This window comes from Cuculus canorus, chromosome 10, assembly GCF_017976375.1.
Source record: "Cuculus canorus isolate bCucCan1 chromosome 10, bCucCan1.pri, whole genome shotgun sequence".
Lineage (NCBI taxonomy): Eukaryota > Metazoa > Chordata > Aves > Cuculiformes > Cuculidae > Cuculus > Cuculus canorus.
In genome coordinates, this window is record NC_071410.1 from 12787315 (window position 1) to 12814884 (window position 27570).

General features: G+C 40.1%; 1 protein-coding gene across 2 annotated transcripts in view; it reads left to right on the forward strand.

The window, feature by feature from the left end:
• The first annotated feature begins 2658 nt into the window (after nt 1–2658).
• AFF2 (ALF transcription elongation factor 2) overlaps nt 2659–27570 on the forward strand; it is a 333777-nt gene continuing 308865 nt past the window's right edge. For both annotated transcript variants that reach the window (XM_054075616.1, XM_054075617.1), the window contains exon 1: nt 2659–2762. In XM_054075616.1, the coding sequence (XP_053931591.1) occupies nt 2716–2762 (47 nt within the window). In that variant the 5' untranslated portion in view covers nt 2659–2715. The remainder of the gene's footprint in view (nt 2763–27570) is intronic.

Consider the following 27570-nt stretch of genomic DNA (forward strand, 5'->3'; position numbering starts at 1 on the left):
AGACCCTTCAGGTGCAGGGGTGGCTGGCTGGCAGCTACCTACATCCCTCTCTGAAAATGGGGAGAGCAGAACTGATAAGTCCTGCAAGTCACAGTGTGTATTGTTTTTAGTAAGTAGTTTAATTCAGTGTAATGGTACAAGCTCAAGATGCTGAAAATGTGTGTGTTATTGAATGTAAGTGATTAATGACAGTCTGAGCTTTTACTTTTATTAATAGTAATTTTTTTTTAAAAAAAAAAAAACCAAACCTCTGCACCTGTTTCTGAAGAAAAGGTCTGAAAATGTGACCCCACATCCCATGTTCGTTCAAAGTATTGGCCACAAATTATGATTTTGAATGGGGCTTTTAAAACCAACGATCATGCTAAAATAAGAAACAGAAGAGAGAGGGGCCCTGACTCATGGTACGTTGAAGCTCAAGGTCCAAAACAGTGTGTTTCAGGCTGTTTGTGGAGAAAACAGATGCGAGAACGGAAATGCTGCGTGCACCTGCCTGCCCGCAGCGGGGAGAGGAGCCGTGCTTTGGGTTTTCCTGAGTGTGAGTGCAGACTGTCAGCAAGGCAGCCCTGCCCCAGCTCCCTCCCTTTTGGGGGCCTACAAGACACAATGCAACTGTGAATCATGCAGTGAAGCCCAAACTAAGATGATGAAGTCTGTCACGTTTGACGTCCACCCATAACAGTTCCACAGCTTTTCCTCAGCAGTATTTTTAACCCCATAGCGATTATAAAACAATTGTGTACTCCTTAGGAAGTTAAAAGCCATGGATTACGTTAGCTACTCTGCCACTGATCTGATTTGTTATCTTGGGTTTTTCTCGCAGTCGCCAGGAAACCCATACAGGTGGTTCTGTTAGGGGTGTCCCTGGAGCATGGTCTCAGTGATGGCAGGGCTGGGACTGGCTGCCTGCGCCCCTGGGAGCTGGGGCATGGCTACACTTGGGACTCCTCTAAAGCAAGAGTCATTTCAGACTTTGCCAAGTCCTCGAGACTCACCGGCACATGGGGAAGTTGAGGATGCGACTGGTCCTGTGGAGAACCAGAGTCGAAATGAACATAGCTTTGGTCTTTGTAATATCAATGTATGTACTTGTTTGCTCAGTGGGTATATGTACTTGGACTCCGTATGTACAAAACGGATATGGAACACCATGCTAGTTTCCATCGAGAAGGCAGCTGGGTATGTGAACCAGGCTAATAAATAATTTTATTTGGGGGATGGAGAGTGCACTGGTCCCCTTTCCCCTTCTGCCCTGTGGGTGGGCAGCCTGCAGCCAGTCCTTGGGGCAGGTGATGGAGTGGGATGGTCTCTGCAGGAGCACTTCACGATGCTCCTGTCCTGGCAGGTGAGCTGTGCCGCTGCCCGAGACTCGCGAAGCATGCAGGGAGTGGGAAGCGTGGGCATTGTGGCTGGCGAGCAGAGGCTGCTCTGCTGGATCAAAACCCCAGGAGCACTCGGGAGGGCCTTTCTTGCTCAGCCCCCCTCAGCTGTCTCGGGCCTCTGCTGTCCTCTTCCCCTGCCATCGTGCAGTTCTTGACAAAATACATTCCAAGAAGTGACACACAGACACAAGACTGACCCAGAGCGTTGTCCGTGCCCACTGCACCTCTCATGCCTGCAGGATTCTGATCTGTTTGTTCACAAGAGTTGGCTCCTGCAATTAAATTATAGGTGCCTATCTTATGGGTTTTTTCCTCCTTCTTTTTTCTTCTTTCTACCACTCTAGCCAGGACTCTCCAGGAGTTAGTTATTTTTTTTTTGTCTTCTTTTTCCTTTTTTCTTATTTTTCTCTTCTTTCTTATTTTTTCTGCCTTCTTCCCCCTTTATATTTTTTGTCTTTTTATTTTTTCTTATTTTTTCCATCTTTTCTCTTATTTTTCTTTTTTCCTTTTTTCTTATTTTTTTGTCTTTTTTCTTACTTTTTCTTTTTCTTGTTTCTAATTTTTTGTCTCTTTTCCTTTTTTCTATTTTTTCTCTCTTTTCCTTTTTCTAATTTTTCTGTCTCTTTTCCTTTTTGCTAATTTTTCTTTTTTCCTTCTAATTACTTTTCCTTTTTTATTTTGCTTTTTTTTTGTTTTGTTTGGTTTTTTTTGGTCTTTTTTCCTTTTTTCTTATTTTTGTATTTTTTCTTTTTTGTTATTTTTTCTTTTTTCTTATTTTTTTGTCTTTTTTATTTTTTTCCGTCTTTTTTCTTTTTTCTGTCTTTTTTTTCCTTTTTTTCCCCCTTGTTAATTTTTTTCTATCTTTTTTCCCTTTATTTTATCCTGGTTTTTTTGCCCCTTTTTCCAAACTTTTCCTGTCTTTTTCCCTTTTTCCTTATTCCTCCCGTCCCTTTCTCCCCCTCTTTCTCCTCCCCTCCCGTTCCCCGCTGCACTCCCCCCTCCCTTCGCCGCCGATCCCTGCGCCGGGGCCGCTCCATGCCGCGGCTTCGGGCCGCCCGGGCTCCTCCCCTCGCGGTGTGGAGCCGAGTGTGTGTGTGTGTGTATGTGTGTGTGCGCGCGCCGGGGCCGCCGCCGCCGCCGTGCCCGCCTCTCGCAGCCAGGCAGCCGCGCTGCTGGCGGCGGCGGCGGCGCTGGGCGAGCCCCGGGGCCGCCGCTGCTGCCCATGCAGCCCGGGCAGCCCTAGCAGCGCCGCCGAGCCGAGCCGAGCTGAGCCGAGCCGAGCCGAGCCGAGCCGAGCCGGCACCGCTTCCCCGAGGCTCCCCGCCGCAGCGTTATGGACCTATTCGACTTTTTCAGGGACTGGGACTTAGAGCAGCAGTGGTAGGTGGTTCGGTTTATTTTTTGGGTGCGTTTTTTTTTTTTTGGGGGGGGAGGGGGGTTATGTGTTTGGGTTTTTTTTTTCCTCTCGCTCCGCCCGGGTCCGGGGCTGCGGGGGGCGAAGTTGGCCGGAGGGGCGAGGAGGAGCGGGGGATGCTCGGGGTGAAACGGCGACGGCGAAAGCCCCGCGTCCCCGGGCAGGGAAGGATGCGGAGAGAGGCGATGCTTCTCCCCGGGATCGCGGCTCCGCTCCCGTTTCCTGCTGTCACTGACAGCGTTCCTTCCACGGCAGAAATTAAACGGGAGTTGCGGTGCGCGGCTCGAGCTCAGCCCTGTCCAGCGCCGGGGGTCTCTGCTGCTGCTGGCGCTGCTTTCTCCTCCTCTCTGGGCGATTGAAGTTAGTTTAGGAAGTGGGAACATCAGCCTCCGTGATATTAGAACAGGTCCCCTTTTTGTTTCTTCCCTGTACCTTTTCTCTTTTCTGAGAGCGGATAGGTGCGCACCTTGAAAAGGTCGGGGCGTCCCCTTAAGTGAATTCTAAACTTATTAGCCGAGCGAATGTTAAGGAATTTTCGGTGGGTGACAAGGAGCTGGGAAAGTTAGAATTTGGGTAGGTATTTAGTCGCTTCCCCGGCCGGTTGGTGAGATGCTGCTGCTTCTTTGACTGCTTTTATTGGTTCTTTCTTTACTTTTCCATTTAGCAAATAGAGTTCTGATGCTTTAACCGTGCGCGGTGAAATTCAGCGGTTGGTTACCGCTTTGTTAAAGGTCTTCGGTCTGGAGTGCAGTTTACCAAGAAAGAGAGACTAAAATACTGTGTTTTGTGATCCTAATCTCTGAATGTCTCTCAGATTATTTGTGGGTATGCGCGTGTGTTTGGACCCCATTTTTTTTGCAGAGGGTTTACTTTACTTTGACAATACAAAGGTATGTGTAGGAAAAAGATAATATATTCAGTTAATAACTATCATTTTGCCAAGCACAGTCTTAACAGCTAGGGTTGCAAATCCAAGATAATCAGAACCAAATACCTGTCACGTTTTGTTTTACAGCAATTTGGAAGTAAATCCTTGGAATCATAAATTAAACTGTATCAATATTAATCTGTAAGCAGGCGTTTTGGATCGTGGTCATGTTTTATCAGCTCTGCATAAACCATCATATTGCATCTTTTAATAATCATGCTGTTGTTATTTAAAACTAATATCACAATAAAATTAGTGCTCAATTAAATATTGTGCTTCTACCACACTATCTTTACTCTGCTACGCTAATTTATTTTGCAGACAACTGATAACCACCGTATTACTACTCAAATAATATTTGCATACAATTTGCCTAATTTATAGAGTGGGTAACATCATTAATTTAATAGAATCTGTTGCAACCCAATATGTGGGTGTAGTTCAGATACTAAGCACATTATAGGTATTGAGTTTTAATGTTTGCTTAATAACTTTCATTTGACTGTGGTTTTATATGGATTTAAAGATGTGCATCAGAAAGAAAGAAACTGTTGTGCCTCTGTTTTTCCCTAAAATATTAACATATCGCCACTCATTCTAGAAATTCCATTTGCTTGCTTTCATACACTGAAATTTATTGGTTTTAGTGTTTTTAGGGTCTATGAGGAAAGAACGTTTTTACTTTGATTGTTTCGGAGTGTTTCAAATCTACACCCTCTATGGCACATGCATTCACACAACAATTACTTATTGCAGAGATCAACTTGGATTTAGCTTTTAATAATCCAATTAGTGTATGCAAGTGCACATGTATATATTATGTAGGTGCATAATCTATGTGAATATACAAGCGTGTCTTTTATTGCACACGTAAAGATTTTTATCTCGGACTAGTAGTTGCGTTGCTTAAGAAGAGTTGAATTTAGTTCATCTATCCATAAATATGTGCCTGTGTGTATATATATATGTAATACGTTATACATGCGTCATCTTTACATACCCAGAAATATGCATGCTCATCTATCAATATTTATTGGGTTTTTTGCCGGTGTATCCAATATGGTATGGTTATTTCATAATATTTACAAGTTAGTATATATAACATGATACATGAAATGCTGTGGCTTATTTTGAAACTGACCTCTTTCCTTCTGTCTGGAAACTGGCCTTTCTAAAATGTGTTTCACAAGCATTTATATGGCAATTAGAGACCCTCTTCTGCATTCCTTGCAAACCCAAAACTTCTGCTAATCTGTGCTGGAATTGCCAAGAAGGCAAGCTCAGGCCTACTGTGTGTGTGGGGTTTGTGTTACCTGTATGCAAAGTACAACAGAAAAATAGTTAGCCTGAGAAATAGATATAAAATATTTATAGCTTCAGCAGAGATTTTTTTTTTTAAATCCAACAAAAAGATGTAAAAAAGTAACACTTTCTTTGTGTTGCCATTATATGAGGAAATGATTCCCCGAAAGTTTTAGACTGATGAGAAAAATACAGTTAATTCACCCCCCTCCCCATGGAGGTACGTCTGTGTGTCACTTCTTAAATGTGTTTTGTCAAGAACTGTCAGAGTTACAGTGCGTGCTGCCACTACATGTGTTTTTAAATTCTCACCTGGCATTTTGGTGATTAGTGGGAGCTTTGTCTTGATACAAATTGCAGAACCAACCCTTCAGTTTCCCCGATTAGGAGAGATCACAGTAGCGTAAGGATGGAGGTGTTTGATTGAACCTTCCTCAAGACTGTGGTTGGGAGGGTAGCTGAGAGTTGGTGTGGGGTTTTTCTTAACACTTGGGTGAAGTGTGTAAAAATAAGGCCACTGATAGTCCAGTGGATGTTTTGCCAAACTTGAAAAGCTGCAAAAAACCCCAAACAATTTGAAGGAATCTAAACTGTAGCTGAGGTGAACGGGGCCAAAGCTAAAGTCTGCCATGGTTCCTGGATGAATAAGAAATGTTCACCTGGGCTTGCATTTGATCCGAGCCATTCTATGAGGGAGAAAGGAAGGGAGATGGATATAATGAAAAGCTTGAATGCCTGTGTGCACCAAGGGGACCACTTGCAGTTAAAAATCAAATTTCATCTTTTAAATCACTTTCCGTGCTTGTCTGTGGTAACAAGTAAATGAAATCTTGAAGTGTCCTGGGACCGTGTGGCTAGGTTTGAACCTGCTTACCGAGTAAGGTGGTGCCATTAATCAGCAGCTGGGAAACAACAAAACCCAACAAAACCCCAACCACACAAGAATATATAGCTCCTCACTACCACTAACAAAGGTGGAGAGATTCATGGTTTGTTACATTTATTGTCATTGATATTAATACTCCAATCTTTAAAAAAAGTGGAAGTTGAGAAAATAATTAGTGGGAAAATGCATATTGAGGTAGATAAGAGAAAACCTGGCAAAGGGAAATAAGATTAGCAGGTAAGAGTATGGCTGTGGCTGTGTGGTTGTGATGGGAAGGACTTCTCACTGCAGAGAAACAAGCCTCTTGTTTTTTTTCTTCATGTTATGTATCACAAGTAGCCTAATTACAGCAAAACCAGCAAACTGCCAGTTATACAGGAAGAGGCTTAAACTCACTAAACTGTTATATAAATAGAAAGTTCAAAGGTCTGTTTGTGGCTGACAAAGCTGAGAACAGGCCATCTGTGGGCCAGGTTCCTCTCCTGTATGAATGCAAAAACATACTGCACGCCACAGCAGTGTGTTCTTTCAACATATTCCTCAACCTGGAGGGGGTGATCCTGCTCTCCAGACAAAGGTGAACTGTTTCAGTTCAAGCCTCGAGTATTCCCCACCTTCCCCCTCCCTCATTGCCTTGTGCCTCTGCAGAAGACCTTCTCATTCAGTGTTCTTTCACCAGCGTCTGTAATAGCTCACTAAATGGAAAGTCTTCAGAACGTGGAAACAGTTTTGTGTTTCTGATGGGAATGTGTGAAATAGAGTAGATAGGCTCTTTGGGAATTAGATTGATTTTTTTTTTTTTTAAATTTATTTTTTTTGGGTGAGGGTGAGAGCATCAGTACAGGAAAACATCACAGTTTGAGTGGATTTCTGCGGGGTTTTTCTCACCCATCTCCTCTCTTTAAAAAATATTACGGTTGAATTGCAGGTACTTTTTGGATTTGTATTGCAGACATCCCCGAGTAATTATTTGAAAACTTCTCATTTTCAATGTGCTTTGAAAGTGTAAATGGATGGATTGTGTGGCTGCTGGTGGGTGGGTGAAGGGGATTAGATGCTGTCAAAACAAGCAGCTGAGGAAGACCAAAAATAGTCTTGGGCCAAAACCTGTATTTGAAGTACATCCTGATTTAGTGGTTCTTCTCTGGCTGATATTGAACTCCATGGAGTGTAAATCTTAAAAGAATTTGGCCGTTTGCAAACATTAGGCTCCCATCTATCCTATGAGGCAAAATTACTATCAGTTTAACAGCATTTGAATTGTTTTCCTAATGATTCATTCAAGAATTTAATGACTTTTAAAATATACAATTTGGGATGGAGAGTAGATACTTCAGATACTGTTCAGCTGTTCTGCAGCCAGGCAGAACTTCACAGCATTTAAGCCCGTCGTACATGAATGCCAATTATATTGTTTGGGATTTCCTTTTTGAGTAAAAGATGGTGTTATGATGAAGGTCCTTCAGTGAAGCAGAATTATCCCTTTTGTCTGTCTGATAAGCGTGTCACTGCAACCTGGAATATCACTGAGCAATTTAAGGGGAAAGTGTCACATTCTGTAAAGTATTAAGTTAAATATACTAAATGGTGTCTGAAAAAATAGGTGGATGCTGCTGGTCTTTTTGAGCTTAGGACTGAGGCAGTATGCTTCAGCATGATGGAAGGAGTGTTGTGATACTTTTTGTGTTATGAAGCCCAAATTCTGTTTTATCAGAGTCAAGCAAAATTCCCGTCATGTGAGATGGGACAAAATTTGCTTTAAGACTTAATAAAAACACATGGGTATTAATAGAGCAGAATTGATAGGCAGGTACGTAGTTTTAATCACACAGACAGTCCTATTAAAACAACTCTGATTTGAAGTTAAGTTTTACTGAGCCAGGTTCTTGATCGCTCCCAAAATGTTCAACGCTTTACTAATGACTAAACCGCAGTTCACAATGTATTTGTTAATGTAAACTGATGTTATTTTTGACTGATACATTTCAGGCAAATGGATGCATACTATCAGTAGTTTTACACGATTGCACAAATAACAGGGCAACCAGAAAGAAGGTAAATATTTCATTTTACATGGAATTATATGGTGTATTTATATCTCATTTAAAAAAAAAATCTAGAATTATTGTAGGAAATGTCTTATACGCTAAACCCATGAAGTATGTGGAATAAACATCTAAATAGACAGACCCCATCCTGTATTTCCCTGATGCCTTTAGTTTGAGGTAATGAAATTTCTTTGTGTAGAGGACTTTGAAGGCTTGGGCTTCTGAATGCTTGTTAAATGTATATAGTCAATAAATACCATAAAGTACCTGTATCTTCCTCCAGCTTGGGCCAGAGCCAGTAGCCAGTGATGACAATGGAGATGCTCCCAACTGACTTCAGAAAATACTGAATTTTGACCCTGTTTTGACCAAAATGCAGATCTCATGAAATGTAGAGCAACTCTCTAATGACTAAGATCAGCAAGGCACTTTGCACACATCTAATACTATGCATGTGGAAAAACTCCACAGAGTCCAATTCTGAACCTGTCTAATTCAAATTTACTGCCTTTCTTTTGTGAAGAAAGAAAAGGAAAAAGGCAAGAGGAAAGCTTGAATCATTTCTCTTGGTTGCAGTTAACAGAATAGATTTTATAAAGCCATCAAACATCCATTAACACTAAAAACTGAAACTGTGACACTGCTCTGGGTTTTGCACAGTTGCAAATTGTTTTTTAAGCATTGAAAAAAAAGATAGTAAATCCAGTAACATGTCAAGTTAGTATAACCTTCCAGACCATTTATAATGTAGTCAGGAAGTCACAACAGTGACTCAGAACGACAGCTCTTTCATCCTTTTATTGTTACTGAATGTTCTGTATTGATGCTTTATAATCAAAATATTTGTTTAAATTGTTCTGATAGCTTTGGTCAGAGGTCATGTTACTCCTCACCAATGGACAACTCTAGAGATAAAAAATGAGGGAGGATGGCAACCTGCGTGTCAGTAGCTTTTTAAGCTCCAGTTTGAGTAACTTCTAATGATAAAGTTGATTGACCAAAGATTCTCACAAAGGGCATGTGGTATTCAGTTTGCATTTGTGAGTGATGATTTTGAGGAATGAGCTGGGGGGTTTGTTTTTGAAAAAACCCTGTACTGAAGCCTAGTCTTGCAGAAACTTGCAAAGAGTTGCAAGTTACTCCTTGATTTCAACAAGAGGGCTGTTGAGTGTAGTCAGTACAATGGGGTTTCAAGGCAGGGCTCGTAGTGGTGAAAAAATAGTATGGAACTAGAGAGCTTGAGGTAAGGGAATAGACTAAAACTTCCTGCAGTTAACTTCCCAGCTGTTACAAATTGTTTTATCATGAAGAGGCTGTTTTTCAGCTCATATGTGGCAGATCCACACCATAAATTATTATGACTCTTAAACATAGGTCTAGTCTGTAGTCTCTTCTTCTGTAAAACTTTATATTACACTTTAATGACCTTTTATGAATGTGTTCAAATCAAGCTAGTGAGAAAGGAAAATCTCTTGTTGGTAGAATTTCTGTTTTCCTTTTTTTTTTAATGTGACCTCAGCTGTTAATCTGTTTATTTTTACTGGTGATTACGGATGTGTCCTCATTCCAGGTGATTTGAGATGGTGAGGTTTAAGGAGAGTTGGAGATGATACCACAACTGAAAGCTGATTTTTGTTGTAGGTGACCCAAAGAATAGGGGGAATGCCATTTACCACGTACAGTACCTAAGTCTTGTTTAGTGAGGAGCTGTAGTCAGCAGTTCAGGTTCCTGGCTCAGATGCTGCACGATGCTACCAGTTCTAGCAAGACATGAATAACTCACTCATAATTATATGTTTTTATAGGGGTGAGGTATTAACAACCAGCAAAGAAGAAAACAAAGTGGAGCACCAAGTTAAAAATCCCTCAGTTGTTCCTTTGACAAGTATTATAATAGCTATTTTTTGATTGCTGTGGGTGTACATGGTGTTGTGGAATAAGTAAATTCTGTAGCTCTACATTGCTTTCAGTGCCCGGGGCTCAAACCTGCAAATGTCTTACTACCGAGACTAGTGCTTTATCTTTACGGCACTTTGCATGAAGTGTTGTTGGGATTTGACTGTAATTTAAAAGTTTTCTTCTTGGTCATTCCAAGTGTAGACCCTTACTATGTGTGATGGTATCCGCATCCTACGAAGTGACAGACTGCTAGAAGTAAGACTGGATAAAAACAGAGCAGTACCTGGGGGTTTGTGATCTGTGCTGAGAAGGTGGCTTCACAGTGGAATGATTCGGATATAAAACATTTCTAGGTCTGAGCATAACTCCGTTACATCAGTCTACTTGTTCTTTTTTCATCTTTTGCTGTATCACTTGTTTAGGTCAATATTTCACTTGTGAGGAAAAAAAGCCAACAACTGTTGGAAGAGAAAGCAAATGCAAAGCCTTAAATATAAAATCAGGAAATACCAAATGTTAATAAGGTTGCTAGTTCCCGTTAATTTTAGTCTCATGTCATGAGGTGAAACTAAGATCCTGCAGCAATATGGTGCTCAGGTGAGTCTGGTTTTGTGCTGCTGTTTGTAGTCATGCTTATATTTTGAAATGTAGTATTAAACACTTGGAAAAATACGTACCTGTTGATTATGAGCCTCTTTGGCTGCGTACAGGCCAGTGAGAGAGATGATTTCAGGGGGGCTTAATTTCAAAAGGTTGCACAGTTTTTAGGTCCCTGTCCTGAACTCTCAGGTGAGACGCCCATAGCTTGGGGTTACCAATTCATATATAAAAAATCTGGGCTGCTCTTTTGAATGTGGGGGTATTTTTTCTTCCAGTTTCTTTCCTGTAGAACAATGGAATGGCATTCTTCCTGTTGTTTCCTATGAAGAATAATGATGAGGAATTATCTTCTCTGTCTACAAGTGTTTAAAAACTCATTAGTTAGAGTCCCTGAAAGAATTCCAATACAAGTCGGTGGGTGTGGTGGAGCTGATTGTAATGGGAAGCTTACTGGGCCCTGGGGCTGGTGGTCAGCAGGGAGGCAGCGCTGTAAAGAATACTGTGCATATGCTATGGTAAGCATTTTCATAGATCTCCTCTGTGGGAGAGGACAGTGGCTTTGGAGCTCATATTTACTCGAAGAGCAGCCCTTTGATTTTCATGGCTTTATGCTTCGTTGCACATTGGAAGGCCCATTTGTCTTCACCAAGCCTTTGAAGAGGGATAGGTGAAGGGATTGAGACGTTGGCCCGTGGCTGAGGGTGGCAGTTGCTTGGAGAGGGAGATAAGTTGCCTTGTGCCTTTTGGGAATACTTGGCAGAGCTGTTGTCGTCCTTTTAAAGTTTGCTAAATCATGGTGGACATATATATGTAATATTTAGGAATAGAACATGGATTCTTTTACCAGTTCTGCCACTAGCTGCTTTACTGCCTTTAGAAAGTCACTTTGTGTCAAAGTGGGGTAATAATATCTACATCTTCGTCACTTTTCCTTTTTTTCTTCTATTCAGGTGGAAAGCATGGGAGAGAGAGAAGGGCAAGCTGTAGTTACCTTTATCTGGCCTTTCTGCTCACTTTTTCATCTTACTGGAAGTCAGCTGGGAACTATTTTGGACATTTTCTCTACTCTGAACTTCATCCTAGCTATATGGTCCTTAATTAGCTTGCTTGTACTGCTTTACCTACAAGAAGAGCAAGCAGTGTTGTTGACACAGATTTCCTATGACATAGTTATGCGTTGAGCTCCTGTGTTGGATGCAACTTTTGTGCAAATATCATTAGACATGTTTAGAAAAATGGGTTTATATTTCTGGCCACAGATCATTTGAGCAGTGTTGATTTATTTCTCTCTGCTTTACCTCTTCTTGTGAAATGAGAACAACATAATGTCGGAATTTTACCGGTAGACTGAGGCATTTTGCAGAGGAGTCGTTGTCTTTACCTCCTCTTATACACAGGAGAACGGGAAGAGAGGAGCCAGGTGTCTTGCAGAAGGACTCGGTGTTGGTCAGGACTGCTGTCAGCTGAGTTCCAGTTCACTGCTTGCCCACTCTGATGGGTGTATTTTCCTATTCTGTAGGGTGTGATGAGGTTAAATCCCTTAATGTTTATGAATGTTTATAGTGATAGAGAAAGAAGGGAACCTAGGCAGATATATTAGTACGGGAAAGGCGAGCCTGTAAAGAGAAATGGTAGGATTTGGGCAGAGCGTATTTGCAAGAAAAGGTAATCCAAACAGAGAAACTCTTCTGAAGGCCAGAATTTATTTACAGTGTGCATATTTGATATAATTTACCCTGCTCTCAGCTGGACAGTGAAGGCCATGGACCTTTTGGAGACAGAACAGTCTTGTTGCTCCAGAAGGCTTGTCATTTCCCAGTTCTTGTAGAAAAGCTTTGTATATGCAGCTGTAGCTTAAGTAAGCATCATGTCTTGGATGCTTCACTGAATAGTAGTACATACACACTTTTTCAGAAGCATTGTTGCTCTTTGAGTCAGCTGCCTTTGTTTCTAGCAGGCCACTGCTTTGTTGGTTAACCCCGGGCGTGAGTTTTCTTCACATATGTTATTAGACCGAGCATATTTTCTGTTTATACCACTTGGGGATACAAATTACTGCATTGCGTTTAGCAAGCACTAGGAAGAGTGCATCTTTGCTGTGAAACAAAATAGTAAATACAGAGGCAGAATTTCATTTGAAGGTCCTTTCTTTCAAGGCTCCAGGGAAAATAGGTAGCAGCGCCAGTTGATGGTCTTTATTTTTTATATCCTAGAAAAGCAGGAGGTATTTATACATATGTGTTTTAATAGATTGTCGGTGGAATTTGGTTCTGAAATTAACAGTTGTTTTTTGAAGAAGTGAATGAATTTTGATGAAATTCTGTGTATCTTTTTAAGGCAATTAGGGAGCTTATTAATAGCATGGATACTTAGAAGTATTCTTTTCATGCCTTTGATAATAGAATGTGAGCCTGTAAAGTTGCACTAGAACTCTGAGCCGAAGGCCACTGCGGCTGGTTGAAGTTTTTCATTGATTTAGTAAATTCTAAAACATGCTTAGCCACAGCTTCCTTTGCTTTCTCACTCCACTTCTGGAGAATATGACCTTTACCTACTGTGTGGTAGTAGAGCTCCAGAAACATTTTGCAATCTGTTGCAATATTTTTTTACTGCTTGATTTTTCCTTCTCTGTTTAAAGAGCCCTTGCCCAAACTGACTGTTGCTTAATGTGCATGTAGAGGAGTTACAGATGAGGGAACATTATTGAAGATGGTTTTGATATTTGTATAGGAGAACACCTGTGTGCTCATTCAGAATTGTACAGCCCCATCAGCAGGACATTGAACGCGTCTGGATTGTAGACCATGACTAGGTGTTATCCTCATCGGGGTACTAAATAATATGCTCTCCTGTCACTTCCTTCTGCCTCCTCCTTTCCCCATTCCGCAGGACAAGCTGTTGTGTGAGAATTTTGCCTGGTTGTAGACTGCTCATGAATCTTGCAGTGCGTGACATGCAGACATCCAACAAACATGACTAGAAACTGCATAAAATACACAGACATAACACAGAAGTCATATGTTTGAAAGCACGTTAGAGCTCCACAAATAACCTGCTATCTAGAAGTCTTTTTTCTCCCGTATATCCATAACCAAGAGTATTCTTCTAGCTGAATTTCAACCAGATAAGGGTTGTTTTAGGTTTTGATATGATTCTGACTTGTGTAAACTCACACGATCTACCTGCAAATTCAATTTCAATGATAAAAGGTCTCATCAAAAAACTGAGTCAGGCTAGATTGTTTGGTTAAGATTTAATATCTTCCTAACTAATTATAACGCAGCGTCAATATGTGCTCTAATATCTGTTGGAAGAAACGAAACATAAATGATACAGTTTCTTTGTGCTATGTCTTTTGTAAGCAAGGGTTAGGTGGATGTCTGAAGCAAGGGTGAGAGAATTGATAAACTTGTTCCAAAGGGCTTGAAAAGTTGAAGTGAATTCTAAATGTAGATTAGGAGCAAATGATGACTGCCAAGCCAGCATTACCTCAGCTGATTAATTTATAAGGATACTGGTCAATGATTTTAACCAACAGCTATGCATAGTAGAATTCTAATGGGATCTGTCTGTTAAGATTACATAAAGTAGAGCATTTGATTTATTTCATAGCTTTCCAACGCTCCACTTTAACTTCATACAAATAACGCATTAGTCACACTGGATAAAATGGCGTATTGAATAAAGTTGTGATTTTGTCTGCTTCTTATAATCTGATTTTTATAAAGGATTAAATCTGTTTTAGTAGTTTATTCATATCATAAAAGAGATTGTCGGTTGAATGAAATCTTTACATCTGCCACTTTCTATCTCATTAGAAAAGACAGTAACATAAAGTTCCTCATTTCCTCCCAGTCTTTTTTTATCCCCTGGTGTGACTGAGTGTGTATATCTTCTGTACTTGTTTGTATATTATAATGTCAGTGTGTTTTCGAAGTTGTGGTTAAGACTGCGTCACGGCTTTGGAGGGGTAATATGAGGGGTTGTAAATGTTCTGGCAAAGAAAATACCCAACCAGGAATAAATAGGGGATGTGGCAAGGGACAACTGTCAGAAATCTAAAAATGATGGCTTTTAGGGGCACGGCCATGTGTATAGGCATTGCCAGATATTTAAGTACAAGTACTTTACTGTGAGTGTACCTACGTCTGTGGACGCAAGTGCCTACTTAATGATAAGCGCATGTTGACTTATGGCTGATTTGAGAGGACATGAAGATTGGGCATTCTTCTGAACTTAAATGTGAATTGTTCACTGTGGTCAAATGGTCCAGCTGTCACAGTTCCAGGGTTTTTTTTTAAACATTCTTCTAATGAAAATGCATGATTGTTGTTTTTAAGCTAAATATTTAATGGAAAATTACAAATTTAGGTATTTTTATCTGTTGTTGCTGGACTGTTGGCTTATTGTTTGTGTATTTTATTCTTTTTGTTTAAATGTGTCATTGACAGGATGCTGCTATTAAAACTGGTGGCTATTTTCACATAGACCTTTAAAGAGCAACAGATGAGCTTTTTATAGATATTTTCTTACTTGTATTTAAGGGTCTTATCATTTCTATTCAGTCCCATTCAGTGTTTAAGGCCAGACTTGGTCTTTTGAACATGAGGTTCTCTTGATTTCTGATGTTGAGCAAAGAGGTAGTATCCAGCTCTTTTAGTTGCCTTTTTAGTCAGAAAAGCAGATTCTGAGGATCTCAGTTCTTCCTTCTGAGCACTTGCTGAGGATGAAACTTCTTCATTCACATTTTCATTTGTTGATTCATGTTGCAGTTTTACTGGCTCTGGCATTTCAATCTTGGCTCCTTTTCCCACATACTTTGAATCAGTAGGAGTATTTTGATATAAAATGTGTAGTCAGCCTCTTCTGTAGAGCAGGGAGCCACTTGCAAGCTTTGATTGCAGATGTGGTGGGAGCAGTGGTAGTGCCAGGGTGGGCAAGTGGGCTTGTGCTGGGCTGTGCCCTTGCAAAGGGACTTGGGTGGCCCAACTATTAATACAGCATTACACCCAGTGCAGGACTGAGCCTGTCCATGAATCCAGCAAGCTTCTTGAACACGACTTTTAAGAATTGCATATGGTTCATGAGCTCACTTTGTTGTAGTAGAAATGATAGCAGGACCCGGGTCTTTGCTCTGCGCTGGCTGTTCTCTGTGCAGCAGTGGCGCACTCACAGACTGAGCCATACAGTCACAGCTGAGTCATTTTCTGCTTAAATGGTATTCGTTACTGAAATTGAGGAAAAAAAACCCCTTTACTGGTCACGGAAGTGTATTTGATTGCGAGTACATCCCCATAGCGCAGAATGCTCCTTGAAAGGGCAGTAATGTTTGCAGGGGTGGGGATACACCCTACCCTATAGTTTTGGGGGCCAAATCCAGGGAGTATGTATGGGTTTGTTTGCTGAGGGCAAGTAGTTTCCATTTGGTGTTACTGAATGAACAGTACCCTCTTTCTCAGCTAAATTTAAGTATCCTCTGCAGCAGGTTTGCCTGCGTAGATGAAGCAGCAGTATATCTGATGTTGCTTTAAAAATGGATAGTCGTAAGAAGCAGACACAGATCCAATGTGAGCTGGTGGGTAGTGGGGGAGGTGGGTGTTGCAGGCGTCTCTGGAGCCAAGGGAGCATTCCCAAATTGACCCTCTCCCTTGCAGACGTGGCTTGTTGGGGAGGTCACCCTGGAGCTACACGTGGCTGGAGCACACGTCCATCACTGCTGCTGGAGAACGGCCAAACCTGGCATCTTCTGTATGCACAACTTTTTAAACATGGAAATATTTGTCAGCTTTCTCATATACATAGTAACATAATTTCAGGGGTGGAAAGCGTAGTTACGTAGATTCCAGTTGCTCTTTAAGAACGTAAGCTGGTGTTGTGTAAGACGTTGAGGACTAGTGCAACCTTCCAGGGCTTGGTTAACTAAATATCCTGCGAGGTGGTTGTGGCAATAAGATACAGCGTAAGTATTTAAATATGGAAGAGCAGTGCCACGCTGTTCATTTTCTGTGAGGAGTACTGACTGTATCTCTCAATAAACAGACAACAGCCTTTTATGGGAGATTTTTGTTGTATTTTATTTGGCAGCTGTTTGTCTTAATAGGAATTCTTCAATAGTATTTATTGTATTTTGTGCTGGTAGGGGGGAGAGCCAAAGCAGAATCTGAGCAGTTTTACTTGCTTTACTCGTGAACAATAAGAAAATATTGCTGTATTAATTACTGTTGTGCTTTATTGGCAAAAATAAAGAGATCCTATAATATGAAATTGCTAATATAAGAAGGGCTTTGATTTTCTCATTAGCACAGGATATTTTGCATCTGTTCTGGTTCACGAGTGCATTGTCGGCACTTAAATAATAATAATGACTCAGTAATGAATAAAAATAATAACAAATAGGCATGTGAGTATGCAGGCAGTAGGGCACCCTCCGGTGTTTATCAGTAGGTTGGTTTTGGAGGTCTTGCAAAATGAGCTGTTCCCGTATGCCCATTCAGATTTTCTTATATCATTTGCACAGCTCAGAGATTCATTTTGCTGCTGACATGGATGGATTACATACAAGCACTTTTTCGTTGTGTATCAGGAGTAAAGTGGTAAAGTTCTCTCTTGAAATGGAAAATGTATGTTTCTTCTACTTAAAAACATTTAAGTCTTCATTTTTCCTTTGTTCAATTTTTTTCTCTTTTTTTAATTTTTTTTTGTGTGTGTGTGGATGGTGTCTAATGTATCTCATTGTTTTGATTTGTGAAAATACCAGAACTCTGGATTATTCTGCCAATCTTTCAAGTAAAACTGTTCTTAAAAAATGTAGCCTGGAAACATGTTCGCTATAGTTCAGTTCAGTTGGTACCAAGTTGTTCCTGCTGCTGTAGTTACCATTACAAAACCAGATCCTGTTAAACTAATTGTTGGAGTCTGCCTTGAACATCGAAAAGGCTAGAAATGTAAAATTATGGTTCAAATACTAATTTGACTCCCAGGTTGTAGCACTGTCTCACCTTTTATAAAGTCACCTGCCTGCCGGTGTAATGTGTCACACAGTACAGTTTATGGATTGCATTTTTCCCCAGGTCTTATGTAATGCTGGATCGCTAAGAACAGTGATAAGCGAAGGATAGCACAATACTCCCTTTATTGTTAAAGCGGTGGTTAATTTCGTCAAAGAATGTTAACTTTTAGCCTTATTCTCAAAATAATTTGCACTAATGATGTGGCTTAATGGTTCTGAGTTTACTCGAAAAGAAGGAAAAATGCTTAGTTCAAGTTGGGGGGGAAATCAGCAATTAGGCTTTGAGTTACTGTTTTCTTAAAACACTACTTGGAATTGTAAATTATACCCTTATGACCCTGCAGCTCAAGAAAAAGTCACAAAAAGCATGTGTGTATAAACAGTGATCTAGAATTTGACAATTCTGGGCAAAGTACTGAAAGTTCTGGGGTGACAGGCAGTTGGGCATCTTCTTTGTGAACGGTCTCAATTGTACCTGCCATTTAATGCCATTAAAAGACTACTTTTAAACTTGCCAAAAAGCGGCTTTATTGATTGCTCCAAGTCAAACTTCTTTAAGAAGCCTGCATGTGTAAATGGGTACTTTAACAATATCTGTGAAGCAAAGAATGCAAAAGTGGACTTTTTTTTTCTTTCTGCTTATTGATTAAAATTATTTTTTTGGTCCAGCAGCCCTTTAGCACAAACCTTACAACACGTTCATGGTTAAAATAAAACAGCAAGGGAGGGAAAAAAAAAAAAAGAAAAACAAAAAAAAAAAACCACAACCCTTCCCTTCCAACTAAAACAGTTTAGCCCTGGATAAGCCAAAAGAAATTGGTAAAGCAAGTAGTTTATCAGCACATGACCCGTAAAGTACTTAAAGTGATCTGTGAATGGAAGCTGCCCCTAAGTCTGCTTCTTGTCACGGTAATTTGTCTGGCTTAAGGGCAGAGTAAGTGGGTCTCCTTGGCAGAACAAAAGTAAGTAGATCACCAGGTAAGATCAGATAGGAGTCTCTGATGGTAACAACAGAACTACAACAAAGCTCTTCTTTTGACACCATTTCTGCTGTTCCTGCTGTTAATAAGTGTGCTAATTATCACGAACCTGATAAGGCTTCCATTAATTGACTGAACTAAATGTAAATTCTGGTTAAACAGAGAATAGTTTAATAGACATGACAGGTGCTGGGCTGCTTAGCTGCTGTGTTAGAGTAAAGGCATACTTCATAACAAACTAAATATCTGTATTTTAACCCTTCGAGTTTAGGGAGGCTAGAAATGTTCAGATTTGACTTCTAAGATAGAAGAACTTAAAGTTTTCACTGCATCTTCTGCCTTTCTTCCCTGCCCTTTGTAACTTTATGTAAGGGCAATTAGTTCTTACAATTTTTGTATTACAACAAAATCCCGATATAGCTGTTTGTCACACATGCATGGCACGGAGCAGCATAGCCTCATTCTTGAGTCCACAGACACTATTACAGTAGTAAATGTTGGATAATAAATAGAAACAATGACCGATCTGATGATGTGGAGTTCCAGTTAGAGGGCACTCTGTGCTAGGCTTTTGGACAGATTCTCTCTCTCTACATCACTCTACATCTTTGCAAAATGGATACAGCAGTATGCAGTTGGCTTTAGGTGCCATTTAGGGGATGCCTAAGTTGTAAAGATACTTCAAGGTCTTTCAGGTATCTTTCACATGTCCAAGCAAACCAGTTTTAGTGTTAAAATGCTCTTGTTTTTCTGGGCGGAAGGCATTTCCTGACTTACAGTGTTTAGGTGTAGACATGGAAATGGACATAGAAGAAACAAATATGATACACTGATGGTAAATGTCACACACATTCTTTGGAAATGCTACAATAGTTATAATATATAATTTTATGTATTCTATAATTAGGCATTGCCATTGGTGCTTGTGACCTCTTCATTTTAATTGTCGGGAGAGCTGTCACACGATAACACATGATGCAGCGCACTGCAAGAGCGGTTAGCTTTTGTAATTTCTCAGCTACATTTCATTACTTTCTAAAATGCTTTAATTTGTTTCTCCTTTCTTCCTCCAGTAGAAACAATATTGATGAGTAAGGCAGACAGCTCTGGAAACCACTGTCCTGTGCCTATCACCAGGCCTTGGCAGAATGATGTTCGTCCTCTGTGCTCAGGTCTGGCTGCTTCCAGAAGGAAAGGGGGGTGTTTTAGTCTCTCTTGTTCCTGTACTTGATGCCCACCGTAGTCCGAATCATGCTTGCTAGGGGCTGACTTGTATTATTCTTGCTATATAGCGTTTTCCCTCAAAAAACACTCCCAAAGCAATCTTCCACCAACCCGACAAAAGGCAAAACCTATGGTGATTGTTTATGCAGAGTTTCAGGGCTCTGTAATCTCACTGTGATTGGGACTGGAGTGGTAGCTCAGAGTTGGTTATGATGCATGTGGGATAAAAAGAGCTGTGCTCTCTGCCCTGTGCACGCCACCTGCTCCAGTGAAAGAGGAAGCCTCAGTTGCTTATAATGGTCGTGAAACTAGCTGCATTTTACTGAGATGTACAGGTGCAAATAACCCCTTATTTTAAAATATATAAGATAATGAGATGGCTGTTGAGAAATGAGAATACAGCTGAAGTCGTTTGCAGGGTGACGGTGGCTTATTTCTCTGGGTGCGCCGTTTTCTATCAATGCATGGTAATTACCAGACGTTACGCTTTATTTTAGATTACAAGATCATCACATGCTTTTACTACATGCAGTGCTTTATTGAAGCAATCCTGCGTTATGTCTACAAAGTGTTTTTTTTTTAAAAAAAAAAAAAAAGAAAAATTGCAATTAACTTCCTGCCTGAGGAACATACTTCAGGGTTTGGTTTTTTTTTTTTTTAGTTTTGTATTCACTAATTTAGTGTTTGTTCTAGAACAGCAGTGAGTGGGAGCTAAACTTTAAGTGCACATTTGGCTCTTTAAAAAGACATTTAGTGTACAATTACTGCTGTTTACCATCTTATAATTGTTGTGTGTTTAGGCTTAGTCAGGCTTAGGAAGATGGGTGTCTGTAATCTTTGAGGGCTATGACTCCCTGTCCTAGTTTTTACAAAAGAGAAAGTAATTATAGATATTGAGATAGATACAGAGATAACACTTTGTACTGTGATGTTTTAGTGATTAGTGTAAAATAAGTACAGAGACGGAGAGAGGTCCTGGTAAAAGACGCTGTATGTGGCTGCAGTTTCAGCCAATGATATCCAATATGAAGCTTAAATCAGATTTGAGAGTCAGCACCGAACTTCATGAAGTCCCCAGATTTGCTGTTCTGTTGCTACACAGATGCACCGCTTGCAAAACACTAGGTTTAAGTAAGGGGCCTCATTTGTGTTAACAACTATACGTTACACCACATCAGAGTAAAACTAACCAACTGCAGTCATGCCTCGGTTGGCAGCCGGATAATAAGGCTGTCACTGCATCCAGTGACCTAGAGGAGAAATCAGCCTATTTTGGTGGACATCTTTGTTAGCTAGGAAATAGTAGAATGGTGGACAAGTGTGTATTTGGGAAGACTTGGATCTCCATCAGGGTCTCGATGGTGCTTAAAGTGCAGTTTATGGGAGCAACCAAGTGTTGGAAGCTGCAAGTTTCCTAGTTTGTGGTCATCACAGGGAAAGAACGATTGGATGTTCCAACTTGCCGTATAGCTTGTTGCTCAGGAAAAGTTTCTTTTCAATAATGCATGCACAAAGCACTTGAGAAATATAGCTGCATCCATGTGTAAAATACGTAGACAGAAGTATTTATATTTTACAGACACTGAAATGTGGTCTTTGTGACTTCGCAAATGTTACTTTGCCATCCTCTGTTGTCTGGATTTTCTTTTGTAAAGTTTTGTAAATTGGGAGACGTACTTCCACTGTTCTTTAAACAGGAGAATATTATTGGATTTTAGGCCGGTCATCTGAAAATTTTCACTTACGTATGTAGTGAGTGCTTTCAGCTATATTCATATGATATTTTTTTTTGAATTACACATGCTCCAGGGAAACAAATCTGAGGGCCATTTTGTCACTGAAAGCCTTTGAAAAAATGTTCCTATCTGTCAGAAAAGATCCGAACCTCTGTGCATGTATTGTGACTGTCATATTAACTTCCATACACAGAATGCGAAGGACAACTAATCTAATCCTTCTCTCCTTGGTAGGAGTCATATGCTGCTTTTTAACTTTCTTCATGCTGTTTTATTTTTAATGTAATTTTAATGAGAAAGTGGATCCAGCATCATAAAGTGGTTGGTTGTTGCTGCTCTTCTGATGTCACAGTGATAGCAGTTCCAGCAGTGTTACTTTTTTTTGAGTAATATTATATATATTCTGCACTTAAATTTTGATATTATGTTTAGTCCTATGAGTTGAAAGCCATTTTCTTTAGGCTTTTCCATAGCCTTTTAAAATCAACTGATATTTTTTAAACAGATTGTAATAGTCTCTGGATTGAGATGACAAAGTTTGAGTACTTGGGTATTACAGAAGTGGGATATGGGGAGGGAGGTCGTGAAGATCAAATCCACCCTCCCATTTAAGGATGGAGATAAAGTGATATAGTACCCCACCTCACCTTGATAAGGCTGCTCTGTCTGTGTTAATGCTGTTCCTTCTTGCTGTGGTGAACTTCACCCACTGACGTTAAATCCTCTCTCATAACTGACTGGTGTACAATCCTACTCTGATTTCCAGACATGTCAAGGGATTTAGCTGTACAAGCTTTTTCTTGTATTTGAAATGCAACTTTTAGATAGTAATAGGAAACACGGATCACAATGTATGATTCATCCTTTTTGGTACCTGTAAAATCGTGTAACAATAGCCAAGCTAATTGATGTAGTTAATTAACAAACTAGTAGGGGAAAAACCCCACTTGCAAAACAGAAAAGTTACTTGCTTAAAAGAAAAACAAAAATACCCGTTTGTTTTTTATCCTGCCCTTATGTGAGCCCTTTTTTTTCTCTTCAAGATCAATCTGTTATATGGGAAAATATATTTTCACATGAAGAATAAAATTTCAGCAATTTCATGTCAGTACTGGTAGAATTTTTTTTAATTTAGAAAAGGAACTTTTTTTGCCAGCGGAGGAGGGAAATTGTTTGGCTTTAAGAAATAAATCCGACCATCTCTTAATAAACACTAACATTACTGCGTTTTTTTATCTGTATGTGCTTTCATAAAAGGCTCTTTTTAGTGTAATACACATTTGGTTAAATCCTGCAATACCTTAATGCCTTTCATGCTAGTGCATCCCAAGGCACTTTACAATCTGTAAAGTTAACATTAGAAATGCAGCACATAAAATTCCCTAAGACAATCCTTTTAAAAATGCTGAATAAAACATCTAAACTGTTAAGTTTGGATTAAATGGCCCAGCAGTTGGTGCATTTTTTTCTTTCTGTGGAAAATATGTTTGAAACAAATGACTCAAATGAATAAAGGCTCTGTAAATAATATGACTTCAAATGATATTCATGAAGGCCAAAATCTGCCATTCTGCAAGAGGAAGTCTAGACATGTACAAAGTTCATCTCTTGTTAATTAAGAGGGAGCAATGTGCTGCAGTGAGTCAGAGCAATTTTATAATCCAAATGCTGTTAAAAGGGACTCTTGTCAACCTCAAAATCTTATTTGTTTTATAATCATTGGGTAAGGAGACTTGCTGGCTGAGGAGATGCGTGTCTCTTAGGTTTGAATGCCATCCAGCCTGGTAGTGACCAAAAGCTGTTGCCATCTGATAACTATTTGTTAGGCTATGCAAAATAATTGTGGTCTCCAAACAGTTCCCAGTGTCAACATCACGAAACCCACCCGGGTGCTTGGCACTAATTATCGCCCTTGCTGGCAGCCCTGGCGAGAAGAAGGCCAAGGTTTGACTGTTATTTCCCCTTTCAGTGCTTGCAGTGGTCCTGCTGAGATCAGTGTGTGTCTCTGGTTTGTGGTTAAACGGTGTATAGGCTGTTCTCTGCAGGGCTGCCAGCCTGGCATCTTTTATAAGTACTGATTTTTATCATTAAGAAAGCAAGATCCTTCATAGTCTTCTCACTCCACCTTTATTTCTGTTGCTTTTTACGTTGATGCAGGGTTTTTCTTTAAAAAACAACAAACAAAACCAAGAAACCCAACAGACCAGCAGAAAACAACAAAAGCATTGGCAGGTATGAATTTGTTGTGCAGGACAAGATAAGGCCAGAAAGAATCGGTGCTTTTAAAAATTGCTTTTTTTTTTTTTTTTTTTAAATTAAAAGAAATAAAATGTACGGTGAAAAATAAAACCCAAGAATAACAGCTAGCTGATAGCAGTGGAATACATAAGAGAAAAAAAACAGGATTATGCAGCTTTGGAAAGAGCCAACAGATGTTCAGGGCGGGTTAGAAAAACAACATGATCAACGGTATGAAAGCTGCGACAGATCTGAACAAAACCCCAAAATAGATGCAATTCTAGAATAAGCCTGAAAAAGAGAAAATCATTATAGGCTTTCCTCAGCACAGCCGCTGGTCTCTGATAAAGCAAGATTGAAACTTCTCAGCAAGGAAATTTATACTGAGGTGGGTTTGCAACTTCATTGCAAGAGAATTCTCCTGCACCTCTGCCAGCGGGTAAATTGGAAACAGGATAAAAATGAGCAGTCTGTTTCTTGGGTAGGAAAGGTGCCTGAAGTAAGAGCTAATTGCTGGCTCTGTAATGAAGTGGCACTTTTTTAGGATGGGAACTTAATTGTTGTTGTATCACGGAATTTCATTTTATTGGACAACTTGAGGTCCTATAATATCCCTTCTCTCACCCTTGGTGCAGTGATGCGTGTTCCCATAAAATGATGGACACCAGATCAGTGTGCAGTAGTATCAGGGATGCTGATGTCCCTCGCTGTGGGTTGTGGCCGCTGCTCCGAGGCTCACATCAGTGTTACTGCCCAACTTAACCGTTCTCCTTCCTTGGTACTGCAGAAGTCACTTTTTGGGGCAGGTGGCCGGGCAGATGGGTGGTAGGGGAGTTTGGACTGGTATGAGCCTGGTTGTGTTCTCGTGGAGGTCCAAAACAACCTTCCGTCACACACTGGTGAGACGAGAGCATCTCCTGTGCCATGTATTTAATGGTCTGAGACATTTTTGCTCCTATATCAAATTGTTTCTCACCTTAAGGACCACTTGATGGGCCAGATGCTGCTGCCTTGAGAGGATTAAGGCCAGAAGCATCTCATGCTGCCTGCAAGCAAAGGAGATGCCTGGCCTGGGCCATTGGTCATTTTTTTCAGGAAACCTGCTTTATTGGAATGTAGCCTGCTTCCTGCCCCAAAGTGAGAGCACAGGCGCTGGAACCGGTGCTAAGCAGTGCCATGTTGAAAAGGCACATATGTACAGGTCTGGTTAAACTACTTTTAAGTTTCAATAAGACTGAATATTGCTCTGTTTTTATCATTTCACTCTGCTGCTTCTCCTATATCTTGACTCGTTATGGGAAGGGTGTGATTCCAAGGTGGGTGCTTGCTGCCCAGCCTGCAAGAGGTGCCAGCCCATGGCACGTGTGCTGTGTCGGGTGAGTTGTGCTTCTGCTGCTTGAGCTCACTCTTGCCTGCTCTGGGAAACCCTCTCAAAATGCTAATCATTGAATCTACATTCATTTGTGTAAATTATTCAAATCAAGTGGCAGTTGCACACCACTGTGGTTTAGGTGGATCTTGTGCTGTACCTGCTACTTCATGGACTGATGTGGTTTGTATTCCCTGTAATAAATGGCCAGTGGTGATAATTGGTTGTAGGTGACCGTCGTCCACTCTGTTAAGGTTTATTTAATAATATACTCTTCAATGGAGAAATCCAGTAGGTCAGTGAGCTGAACTTGCTGATGTACTTGGTGAACCAGCAGTACTTGGACCATTCTGCTGTGGGGTCATATTTGTAGGAACATTGAAGTGATTGTGTTCTCTATTGAAACTAGGCGATTTATTTGTCTTCCCTCAGGTTTAGGAAACTGAAATTAGCATTGAATCCTACAGAAGTGGGGCAGTTTTCAACAATTGCCGTTGTACCTCTGTTTTCACTGTTGCCTCACTTCGCTGCCCTGTGCCATTGGCTGCCCTCCCCTCCTGTCATCTGGTGTCATCCAACATCTTCTGGCGGCACACAGCAGAGCCGAGCTCTGGCATATGTTTCCAGAAGGAATCCAGCTCTAGCTTTTCAGATGAAAAGGTTAAAGACTTTGACACGAGATAATTATAAAAGGAAAATTAATCTTTTCTTGGATCAAAAATTATTGTGTAAAAGAGTGTGTAAATTATGGCGTGCAAGTTAAGTAATGGCTTTTGTACTGAAATCTGGAATTGCTGTGATGAAGGAGATGGTGTCAAACTGTGGTAATTTATTTCGTTTTGGTTTCTCAGATCTGCAATGAATTTAGGAAATTCAAATTTATAGCAACTGGGGCTTTGCAAGAATTTCGCTGAGAGAATGGCAATACTTTATGGAACTTCCACTAGGGTCACATTCATACCATTACTCTAGCTAGGACTTCAGTTCTTATGTATGATTTGTTCCACTAGCTTCTGTAAATGATTTTTTCAAACTTTTAATGTTACTTTCATTTTCTTATTTAACGTCCATCACTACTTTTCAGTCTTTGATCAGGGACATGGTGATGAGCATAAATGCAGTATTTTTGCTAATAAACCATAAAAGCTTCCAAGCACTATTTACCTTTTTTTTTTTTTTTGGAATAAAATGGTTTGGAAGTTGGTGGATTTCTTTCCAAACCATGCGTAATTGTAGCTTTCGTTATTGCACTAGAGTACCAAGAGCTCAATTTGAAGTTTCCCTGGAAAGAAAATTAAAGTTCTTTAAAGTTGTATTTTGGGGAGATTATAGTCAGGTTAACTACAAGGGCTCAATTTTATTCCCCATGGAGGATGGTTAAGAATTGGTCATAAGCATAATTCACCGTTAAGTCGCAGCACTTCCTTCAGATAAGTATTGTTGCTGCTGCAGAGCATATAGTCTGCTTTGCAGTAAATCAAAACCTAGGGTGTCAAGTCTTTCCATGTGTGTTTAAAGAAAGAAATGAGCAGGCTATATATCTGCTGTATCTAAACTGTGCTCTTTTGTAAACAGAGCAGCTATTTTTGAACCTGTAGCAGGATGTTTCTGGCAAAGGGATAATGCAGATGGATCCCTGCATGCGCACAGGCAGGCACCCATGTTTATCACTCAGTGAGGGGCTCTGTGTATCATTCATTTAACAGGCAATTCTTTTATGGTGACACTATCATTTCCTAGCAAAATTGGCTAAAGGAATTGTTTCAAACACAAAAGATGTTTTGAACCGGCCTAATTACTTGCTCAACAGCCAATAACTTTGGGAGTTGTTTTCTCTGTGAATTCTAGATACAAATTGGGATCTCTTTCCATTTGTTTAAAAAAGATTAGGCCAATCGGAGAAAAAAGGATCTTTACCCATTTTCACTGAGCAGTGAAGTTTGAATATACAGCTTGCAATTGAAACTATTTTTTTCCAAAGCCTTTGAGGGCTGTTTCTCAGTCTAGTGTAAACAATTTATTGTTAAAGTCCTAGAATATTTGCATTTTAATTAAAGACAATTTTAATTAAATACAAAACTTTAATCAGAAAAGCAGAGTTTAGGCAGATAGTGTACTTGCATGCTAAACAAGCTTACTCTGAGGGGACCTGTACTCTGTGTAAAACTGGTTTGTGTGGTAGTTTAAGCAGCAAAGCTGTAAATGCATCTTTGTTGCCTAACTTACCTACAATTAGTAATCTCCCTCCTGCGTCTTTTACCTTGCAGTAAGATATTCTTCCTACAGGCAATTAAGCAAAAGAGAGGGTGATGTGCGAATCTTAAAGGGCCAGTGAGTAGAAAGAAGTTTACTTTGAACTTATAAACTTGCCTATAAAAGTAACTTAAAATTACCAAAATTACCATTGCAGTTTTTTATATGTTCTGTTTCAACGACGTATTCAAAGTTAATTTTTTTTTTTTTTTAAAAAAAAGCATAGGCAGTTCTGTGACCATTTGATGTCGAATATCAAATGTCACATCTGGATTCACCTCTGTTTGGTAATGCTGTAATGC